The sequence below is a fragment of the Cygnus atratus genome, chromosome 13 (assembly GCF_013377495.2).
Source record: "Cygnus atratus isolate AKBS03 ecotype Queensland, Australia chromosome 13, CAtr_DNAZoo_HiC_assembly, whole genome shotgun sequence".
Lineage (NCBI taxonomy): Eukaryota > Metazoa > Chordata > Aves > Anseriformes > Anatidae > Cygnus > Cygnus atratus.
This window is the reverse complement of record NC_066374.1, coordinates 19815504-19826184: the sequence shown is the minus strand read 5'-3', so window position 1 is coordinate 19826184 and position 10681 is coordinate 19815504. Positions and strand designations below refer to the sequence as shown.

Below are 10681 nucleotides of genomic sequence, written 5' to 3'. Positions count from 1 at the left end.
CCAGCTGCAAAAGGGCTGCAGTTTCTGTGCCCAGAGCCAGGCCAGGTGATGCAGGTACTTAATTAGGAGGGTTGCTTAACCCAAAGGCACCTCACGGCCAGATCAGAGGGAGGTGAAACTGGGAGGGGCTGCTGGCTCCCTAGAGCATTGCAAAACGAGCTAGGGAGAAGAAAGCAGGCAAAGGACACTGTGGAGTGAGAGATCCAGCCAGGAGGGTGGGAAATGTGATTTGCATTTGGTAAGTACAAACACACAGCGCCTGGGGCGGAGGAGCAGAGTCACAATAGCGAGGAATGCCCTGGGGAGATGTCGTGATGCCCTCCTAGAGAGGTCCTGCTTGAATTTCTGCCTGGGAAAAGGCAGGGTCAAGCACTGAATATGCGGAGCCCTCTCCTCCTCCAGCCGCCTGCATGGTGACTGCAGGCCCAGGGAAGAGCTGGAGGGGTCAATGTGCAGCGGAGGCGCTGGGCTCTGCTGATGTCCTGCGGGCAGTGGGGAAGCGCTGCAATTAGTCGAAGGGTGCAAAGGGTCAGGCTGGCAGGAGGGGCTGCGGTGGGGAGGTGACAGCTAAGTGACAATGTTTAGAGTGGGAAGCATTGCAATCTGGGCCCACAGCTGGAATTACCAGCTTTGTGAGATCTGCTCGGCTGGAAGAGTCTCCCAGGGACTAAGAGCCAGAACAAGGCAATTAATATCCGGCAATGGGTCCAGAGGGAATAAACCACCCACTTGGCCCCACGGGCTGAGGGGATCCATCTGAGTGGATGTATTTTCTCCAACTCTGCCGGGCAGGAAAGCTAGCATAAAGGCTGTCGGGGGAACACAGAGCCCTGACCCCTGGCACAGGCCAGCACAAGCGCCCTCCAAGGAAAAAGATGGGAAAACCTGGACCCTGACGTCGCCCTTGGGTGGCTTCCAGCACTGGTCAGAGCAACACTGCCAGAGAAATAAATCAGTGCTAGTGGGTCTTTCTTTAGCTGTCTGCAAGTTCACTCCCCAAAAAAACATCTCAAGCTCTGGTAGGTACCTCTTCAGGACCTGAACAAATCTGGGCATGGTGACAGCACTGTCTGTGACACCGGGAGGATCTCCGTAACAATTATGGCTTTGCAGCCCTTCAGACACATCCTCACATGTTTCTCCTGCCCCACTTTCACAATCAGTCCTCTCCAGACTGTGGTAGACTGCTGTCATTACCCTCTGCTTCATGAACCCTCGTTGGGCTCGCTGCTAATGTGACGGATCTACCTCTTTGACTTTCCTGTCATTAGCCATTTTTCCCTGGGTCTTGTGGCTTTTTGTTTATCTGTCGCTGGAAATGAGAATCCCAGAGCTGAATTCTCCATGGTCGTGGCAGAAGTTTTTCACTTTCTGGTGCTGTGAGCTGACATGGGAGAGATGGCTCTGAATGTGGCTTGTGCACAAAAGAAAACCATCCCTCTGCATGAAATGTGGTGAGAAGCAGGCAAAGGGCTTGCTCTGCAAAGCCTTCCCTTAGTTACTGCTTGACTTTTAATTTGTGTTTGAAAGGAGTAACACTGGTGTGAACGTGATCCTTCCCTGCTGGCTACAGTGTGCAGACAATGAAGTCTGGAGAAAGGAGAGTGATCTTCATGGGTTCTTTTGACCTTGTTGCTAAAGCACTTTTTTAATTATTATTTATACTTGGAGATGCTGCATAACTTATGCCAGGAGGATAATCCAAGCCAAGGCAACAAGCTGTTGGTAAACAAGTAAAAGTTTGGGGGTAAGAATGACACTAGGACGTGTTGGGATATTTCTTCCCTACAGCCCTTTGAGAGGAGGGTGCCTCAGGACCTCCATCGGCACCAGCACAGCTCTTTCCTTCTGCTCGTCACGAGGAGACCTGAGCCAGAACAAGGAGAAGACACATGGCGGGGCCGCTGCCTCAGTGCTCAGCTGTTGATCAACATCTGTGCTGCTGTAAATATCTGGGGGATGTTACTTTGACCTTTGGGATGGCTGGTGCCTACACTATCACACCACAAGACACGAGCATGAGTAAAGGCTTGTATCTAAGGAAACCCCCTTGTATCTCTGTTCTCCTTTATTTCTGGGGTGTTCAGCAGGATGTCCTGAGGATGACAAGTAATAATAGGGATTGCCCTTATGGGGATCTTCAGATGAGAGACAGGGACAAATGAACCTAAGTGAGTAACAGCCATGAGATCAGAGGGGGAACTAGACCGCAGTGTGAGGGCTCTTGGGCATAGCTTGAAGGGCGCTAGTTGCAGCGGCTGTGCTGGATTCAGAGGGAAAGCAGACTTCTGTCCCTTCTGCTTGGCTGGGCAGGCTGGCGTCCCTTCCACCTCTGCCCCCTGCATTTCACTAAGTTGCTAAACCAGGGTAGAAATTCCCAGAGACAAGAGGCTTCCACAGAAAGCAGTACTCCAAAGTTAAAACTGTCCCTCTGTGCTTGCTGGTTTTTCTCCAGAAGAAAATTCATGTGGCAGAGAGCTCAGGAGCATGTTACCTGCTCCTGTTCCAGCACTGTCACTGGTGCAGAAGATTGCTAGCAAGTTCATGCACGTTCAGTGCAGAGGGTATGCTGGAGGCTGCTCGCTTCTGGTGGTGGACTTGTCAAATCACCTTTATGCCAGTGCTGAGGACGTGCCATGGCCTCATTGAACAGCAGCATTTTTTCTTTGTGCGCCCCTGGGGAAACTGCCTCGAAAGGCAGTCAGAAAGTGAGCTACAGCAGGGTGGGAGCTGCAGAACAGCCTCCTCTCCAAAGCAGGAGCAGACCTAGGCCCAGGAGCCACCCCGGGGCTCCATGCCACAACACGTGTGGGTGCTTGCAGTTCATTATGCTGGGGCTGAAGAGCAGGCAGACGACAGGTAGTTTGGTCTCTAGCCCTTACTGATTTCATGCCTCTGTGGTATAAGTGAAACCTGTTCTTGACCAGTTGGGACAGCAGGTAAAAACAGGGCTAATGAACTGCTAGCAAGGAGATTCAGGAACTTCCATCCAGCTGACAGGTTCACCTACTTGGCTCTTGCAAGCAAAGCCTTCTCCATCTCGAAGGAAACAGAGCCTCACATAGATTTCCTGCTCTCTCAGTCCAGCGTGTCTGCTGAGCACTGATAACGTGTGGCTCCAGGCCTGTCCTGTGCTGCCCCCGATAATCTGGGTCAAAACTGACACCACCACCACCACCACCCCGCCTCCAGTTTTAAGAGAAGGGGAAGTGGGCTGAGGTCCCATGCTGCATCATCAGCCTATTCACAATTATTTGGAGAGCAAGCCAATAGCTCCCTGTGAACCCATCTGGCTTGTTCTGAGAGGTGAAGGCCTCAAAGAAGAATGCCCAAAGGAGATGTTTGCTCAAGATTAAACAGAGATATCCTATAAGCAAGGTAATCCCATAACTGCTGAGACTATCTGGGTAACACAAAGGCTAAGGCACTGAAGGAATTCACTCCAACAGTGTCTTTTGCTCTGATCCTCAAAAATGCTGTTGAAATTTAGAATCTTAAAAGTTCGGGAAGGGAGATGGGGGAATGATTTTATAGATTTACTATTTATTTTAATTAATGTATGTGAAGGGAGAGATGCTACACTGACTGGAGTGTTGCCTTTCTGATAAAAGTGAACTGGCTGTAATTGCAGGGGATGTCATAGCATCTTCTGCTGGTGAAGGAAAAATGGCTGTAGAATTCTGTCCCCATTTTACTTCCAATTATTATACTAATTAATTTTTCCACTGCTGAATGCAGCGTGGTTCTTCACTTCCTGCCTGGTGTGCAGGAATACCACAGAATGATGTGTTAAACTGTTGATATATCTCATGCTACCGGTGCCTGCGTTTTCAGTCTGAGCAAAACGGTCACATGGAGGGAGGATGACAGGAGAGCAAAACCATCAGGGTGTACTTGGGACACAGCATAAAGGAACCTAAACCCACAACTATTCTATCTTTTACGATTAACTTTTTATCAAGCTATCTTGTGTACACATGAAGGAAGCAAACAGACTAAGTCATAAACTGACTCATCTGTGGAAGTTGAGTGCTTCCAGCCTGCCCTGAATTATTATCACACCATATAAATTTTTCACATCTAGGTCAATAACTTGTATTGTGTTTCTGCACGTCAGCTTGTAAAAGCACAGCTTTAACCATTACCTGTCCGATGCCTGTTTTAATTTCAGAGATACTATCAAAGGGGACTAAGGAGCTAACCAAAAAAAGAAATGGTAAAGGGTCTTTATCTTACTTTTGTTATAAAAAGAACACATAGGGATGAAACGGTGGGCGCTGCACTTAAATAATAAAATGTAGGACTTTGCTGCTGAGCATCCATGCTGTGCACTGTGTGTTGCCTGGATGGTCTGCCAAGTTCTGATTCCATGCTATGGAGTGATAGTTGCGTGCAGTACAAGCCCCTAGTGAATTCCAGCCCTGACGTCCTAAGGTGCTGTTGAGGCTTTCCCAAGAGTAGGAGAGGACCACGCGTGACCTACCCTCCCAGACAGAGCACCTGCCCTAGCACCAGGGGCAGCACATGCTGCCTTCCTGACCTGCACATTTGCCTGGGAGAGGCTTTTTGTGATAGCAGTGACTTGGGGACCCCAAGGAGCGACCCCAGGCAGTAGCGCTGCCTGATGTGGTGGGGTGTCATGGCTAGCAATGGCTTGGCTCCCTCTGGTGCAGCCGCACAGGCAAAACACACCCGGCTGTACCCAAGGAAGGGAGCTGAGCACCCTGCAGAAGTACCAGCATGGGGTCCTGGGGCAGGGTGGCTCATTAGCACGATCTTTGGCTGGGCTTGGCAGGACGCTACTGATTACACCGGTAGTTTGTGTTTCTGGAGCCAACACATTTAATTCCAGCTTGGCTCCTGACGCAGAGTGCTGCATTGTGTTGTGTAGACAAACTCCAGCCTTCTGCTGCATTTTTAATTTGGTAAGATTAATGGAAAGAGACTCACACCATTAAACAAACAACAACCAAACCAGCAAAACAATAATCTGCAGAGGTGCGGATATTGGAGGAAAAGTCAAAGAAGGGGCAATCAGAGGGGCTTGGGGTAACCCTCATGGTCCAGGATGAGGAATTTGTGTGAGTCATTATTTAATGCTATTTATTAAATAGACCAGGGCCTTTGCTGCTACGTGTGGGGTGCACTTAAATTGGAGGCTAGCAGGTGAGGGGGTCTGGCTAGGTGCAGTGTCGGTTTCACTTTGACTCTCTGGTTTGTTTGCTGATTTAATGCTCTCCTTTGGACAATTCTTTGGGCTCACTGCTCTGCCAGGAGCCCACTTTTGGATGAGTGTGTTTAGCACAGATGGAAGCCCCATCTCCGAGGGGGAGCGGCACGCCGCCCCTCAGCTCACCACCACAGCACTGCCTCGCCCTGCCCGGCCCCAGCCCGCCCCTACCAAGATGGCGGCCGCAGCGCCACCACGAAGATGGCGGCGGGGGGCGGGCGCGGGCGGCGGGCGGAAGCGGCGGGGCGGGGGCGGTGGCTCCGTCCCGGCCCAGCATGGCGGAGGGGCCCGGCGGCGAGGCGCGGCTGCCGGAGCTGCTGGCGACGGGCTGGCGGCTCTGGGAGGAGGTGGAGGCCGGCACCGAGCCCTCCTCGGGGGCGCCGGCCGTGCAGGATAAGGTGCGGCAGGGGCTGGGCGCGCTGCGGCAGGCGGCCGCCATGGTGGCGGAGCTGGATCTCTTCAGGTGAGGCGGCGGGGACGGGGCTGGGGCTGGGGCTCGGGCTGAGGCTGGGGCTGGGGCTGATGCCGGTCTGTGCCTTGCAGCGAGAACGAGGAGCTGGAGGAGGTGGCCTCGGCGGACCTGAAGTACCTGGCGGTGCCCGCCCTGCTGGGCGCCCTGACCCTGCGGCAGGTGGACGCGAGCCGGCGGCGGGAGCACCTGGAGGCCGCCCGGGCCCACTTCTGCCGCTTCCTGCAGCTCTGCCGGGCCTACGGGCTCAGCGCCGCCCCGCCGCCCGCCGCCGCCCCGGGGGACGAGGAGGCCGGCAGCCCCCCGCCCCGCGGCCCCGCCGCCCAGCGCAGCCTGCTGGCCATGGCCGCCGGCCGGCAGGCCAAGATCGAGAGGTGAGCAGGGGGAAGGAGGCCGGGGGAGAGCCGCGGCACCCCGGGGCTGTACGCAGCAGGGCGTTAAATGTCCCTTCTGGGATGCGCACCGCGCCTCTCAGCGGGTTTGGGTGGTTCGGGGGTCACAGAGATGTGTTTGTGGCTGTAGTGCCCGGTCCTCAGAGAAGAATCGCGCAAAAGCTCATCGTGGTGAGGTCTTTAGTAACTAACTGTGTAAAGCCACCCGGGCTGGAAGCTTCCTACAAACGTGCTTTTCATATCTTTAATACAGGGGCTGTCAATGCCTCTTCGTCATGTTTCAGTGAGGATTTTGACAGTCAAACTGTTGCTGACTGTGGTGGCACAGACAGGCCCAAGATGGCCTTGAGAGCAGTTTAAATTGCACGAATACCAAAACGCAGTTTCTGTTCTAAAAGGAACCTAAGTGGGATGGATTTGGGGTAGCAGAATATGTTGTGGGTCGGTGCAGCACAGCCTGTCCAGCATGGGCTGCTCGCTGGCAGCCCGGCACTGCGCTCGTGCCCAGCATGAGGCAGGTCTGGGTGTGCTCGCCTCGTGCTGTGAGCCCTGCCCTCAGTAGGTTCCTACTTGACCTGATTGCAGAGCGAGGCATTGCAATTACGTCGGCTTCCAGTGAAAAGTAGAGACTGTGAGATCAACGTTTTCTGACAGCCTGGATCCTCACGCAGGCTCCAGAGCTCTCGTCTCAGCTGCCCTTGTCAGTGGCTGACTGCAGAGTTTACCCTGCTGCAAACAGACCAGAAGGGAGTGGTTTGCTTTGCCTCTCAGCACCACAGGGCTGGGCAGGCAGATGCTCGCATGCTTAAGATGTATTTTTCAGGGTTCTCTATGCAGTTGTTGTGGATGAGTCTATTTTATAGAACAATGCTTACATGCTGCGTCCTTTGTCTTGGATTTCCTCTGTGTCAGCAATCCTCAGCTGGGATTGCTGGCCTCTTAGCACAAATAAAATAATTGGGAGGGGCCCTGTCTTTAAATTGTCTTCCTAAAACTTCTTAACAATAGGAGCTTCTTAAATTAGAACAGTAAATCATCAGAACTTACCTTTCTGTATGCAGCTTTCATTTGAAACATGTGAAATTATGTTAAAGCTCTTACACAGACTTCATTGAAGTTCAAGAAAAAGCTGATTTTAGAAAGCACTGTATCTGGGCTATGCTAGAGAAAGTTTACCTAAATTATGTCCTTTAATTCTCTTTGAGCCAGGTATAAGCAGAAGAAGGAACTGGAGAACAGGCTGGCCTCTGTGAGAACCTTTGTGGACAGTGGGCAGGCAGATGAGGATCAGATACGGGAATTCTACCTACTGCAAATCCAGAAATGGGTCAACATCAGCTTTGAAGAAATCGAGAGCATTGACCAAGAAATGGTAATCCTGAGGAGCAGAGATGCAGTGAAACAGGTATGAGATGTCTTTGTGTGCAGGTCCTGTGAACTCTGCATGGTTACACCTGATGATAGACACTGCTGGGGGTAAATGAACCTCAGAGGAATTCATTGGCAGAGTTTCCTAAGTTTTGTTCTGTGAATTCTAGGTTAACGTCTACCTCATGCACAATATAAATGGATAGGGCTTGGTTTAGTTCTGAACGGCCAGTGGTCTGATTTTTGCACTAGTGCCTGTCTGGTGCTATCGCATGTCCTAGACAGTCATAGTGTGTAAAATGCTCGAGCACCGAATATCAGAGCTGAACCGATCTGTGCGCAGAGGCTTTTCTGCACTTTGCTGGGGTGCGCCAGACCCTTAACTCTAAAGAACCAAATACTTTTGTCATTTAAGACAAGACCCTGGCGATTTTTTTTCTTTCTAGCCTACATTTCTAGCCTACAGAACATCCTGATGTTACAGAAAAAACATGCCCATTCTGTTTGAGGAAAGCACATCTTGTGTGGAACAGTGTTTCTGGGCTTTATGCTTCTCACCTAGAACATCTGTATAGAATTAAAAAATTAATAATAACGTGCCTAAGTGTACCATAGTCCAGCTTTGCTGGCACGGCTGGTTTGTGCAATTCATTATTGGCATTGCAAAGCTCTGCTCTTCTGTAGTGCCCTGGGTGATATCTTCATGAATGATGAGCTCTACTTGCTTCAGAGTGTACTGTGTTTGATCCATGGAAAAAATAAGCTATATTTCGTGCTTTGATCTGAGCTGATCTGGTTTAGCTCTGTCAGCTTTCTGCTTTGATCAGAACGGGTGTAACAAAGGCACAAAGAGAAGTGGTTTGTGGAAGCTCACAGATGGAGTTCATGATTTAAACTGGATTAAGGGCTGAATTGTCCGTCTTGGGACGTTGCTCTGAGAGCAGAGGCATCTCTTTTCTACAAGACCCTTAGTAACTTGTTTGGGGTGGGAAGCAAAGAAGGGTACTCTTATCTACATGATTATTTTGTGACTCTTGTTTGCAATTTCAGTCTTCAGCACCACCTCACGGTACTTCCCGGCAAGTCAGGGCTCCACTGAAACCTTTCATTCTTACCCGGGATGCTGTTCAGTCTAAGTATGTTTATTTTTGATTACTTTAGCACAGTGTGATGCAGTGCTCTGTTCTCATGTCAAACCTAAGATACTCTTTCAAATGCAGAAACACAGTCGTTATCGTCAGGCAGCATGTCGCATGGAGATTGCATGTGTTGTACATCTGGGCAGGGGATGGGGAAACTTCTAACACGTTTCTTCCACTTTCTGTAATTTCTTCTGTTACCAGCATGCTTCAGTATCTCAGCTAATGCTGTTTGTTCTGTTGGGATGGCGGAAGAGGAGACCATATTAAAGTATTACCGCGTTAGTTTATAGGCAGCGTGCTTGCTGTTTAGTAAGCTGTGGCGAGGCAAGGCTTTTCTGCCCCTCTAACCTCGATGTGATATAACAGGATTGTTCTTTGCTCTTAAAATAAAGAGCATGACATGGGAAAGTACATGTAGTTGCTTAATCTAATGCAAACTCCGGAGGATTGTGGTGGATTGAAATTAGTGATCTTTGGGGCTGAGAAGATGTGGTACCTCCCTGGCCACCAGTTGCAATAGCATGTTAGTTAAAATTTTTAACTATAGGGCTTTCCCTAGGGTAACAAGATCTCAGCACTTCATGGTGCTGTGAGATTCTTGCAGGTGATACAGCAGCTAAAGCACAAAATAGGATAGAAAACAGATTTCTTGTGATTTTGACATTATCTGCCTTGAGGTTTACAGATACCTATTTAGCTAAGCTGTGCCTAATTCGGTTCTCAGTGTCCTCATCGGCAAGCTGTTCCAGCAGACAGCATTCTTCTAGGGATTGGACAAGTATTTCGAGATCTTTGGAACAAAGCAGTCCTTGCCTCTCTAAAGCAGCAGAATTAACTCCTGCAATGCCGTCTTGGCTATGTTACTGACCAGTCTGCTGCTGAAGGCCCAGACTGTGGAAATACCCTCCTTGGGCAAACTCTTCTTGGTAACGTGCCTCGTATGATCAATACAAATTGGAGTACGGGGTACTTCTGTGCATTGTTATTGGTGTTTCTGCTCGTTCATACAGGACGTAAAGTGCCTTCCTTGACCCTCTCTCTCTCTTCCTGTAGAGTGTTTGGTGCTGGATATCCTAGCCTCCCAACTATGACCGTAAATGATTGGTATGATCAGCGCAGAAGGGAAGAAGCAATGCGTGGTCAGAGTGCACCTCAGAAGCCATCAGGTAAGGAGGGGTAGAGCAAAATGGAAAATAGAGAATTCGTGAACCCTCTTGAGGGGAATGGTGAATGGGGGATGTGTTCAGGGTGTAAAATACCCTCTGGCTTTCTCCACAAATGGATTGCTTGGCTGCTCCTTGGCATTTCCTGCTTTGTTTAGGCTGACTCCTGGAGGGATTCTGTTCTGAGACCCTGACTAGCCATTTTCCATTGTCTTACTGTCCCTCGCTCTTGTTCTTGACCTTCAGCAGATATAAGTGATGAAGAGTTGCAGAAGCAGCAGCAGGAGAAAAAGGAGGAGGAGGATGATGAGGAAGCTCTTCAAAAAGCTCGGGACTGGGATGACTGGAAAGATACACACCCGAGAGGCTACGGCAATCGGCAGAACATGGGCTGATGCTCTAGCAGCAGAGGGAGCAGGGCCTGGAAATCCTGTAAGAATTGCCTGTGTCTTGGAGATATAGGAGTAAATGCACTGTACATATGCAGAGGTATCCTTGACTTCTCTGGGAGTCACTGGAGTCAGAGGAGTAAACATGACAATTTGCTTTGGTTTACATGAAATGTCAGACTGAGAGTGCGCTCGTCATGTACAGTGGCACCGCAGAGCTCCTGTCAGCTGGGCGCTGTCTGAGGGGCCAGACTGCCTCTGCTCTCCCAGTCAGAGGAAGTCCTTGAAAGAAAAGTACATGAATTTGGAAACTTCTCTTCGTATTGTTGGTGGATGTATTTATTTTTTCCTCTATATTTTAGACAAAATAAAATCTCTTGCGCTGCCTAGTTCTTGCTGTCAAAATCCCTTGTTTTTTGTCCTGGGCTCTTCCAGAGAAAATGTGCAAGGCTGGTTGCAAGCAGCTGAGGGAGTTGGGGGTGGCAAATGTCAGATGGCCACTTATTTTGGCCAGGGCTACTGGTGGCC

At 50.2% G+C, this 10681-nt stretch overlaps 1 protein-coding gene across 2 annotated transcripts; it reads left to right on the top strand.

Annotated features, from left to right (window-relative positions):
* The first annotated feature begins 5477 nt into the window (after positions 1-5477).
* On the top strand, positions 5478-10542 carry IGBP1 (immunoglobulin binding protein 1). Of its 2 annotated transcripts, none has more exons than XM_035541559.2 (6): positions 5478-5693; positions 5774-6073; positions 7301-7496; positions 8510-8595; positions 9655-9767; positions 10014-10542. In XM_035541559.2, the coding sequence occupies exons 1-6, from the start codon at positions 5506-5508 to the stop codon at positions 10157-10159; spliced, it is 1029 nt and encodes a 342-aa protein (XP_035397452.1). In that variant the 5' UTR covers positions 5478-5505; the 3' UTR covers positions 10160-10542. The 2 variants fall into 2 exon arrangements, with proteins under 2 accessions (XP_035397452.1, XP_050569360.1); XM_050713403.1 differs by having other exon boundaries at positions 10011-10542.
* The last annotated feature ends 139 nt before the right edge of the window (positions 10543-10681 follow it).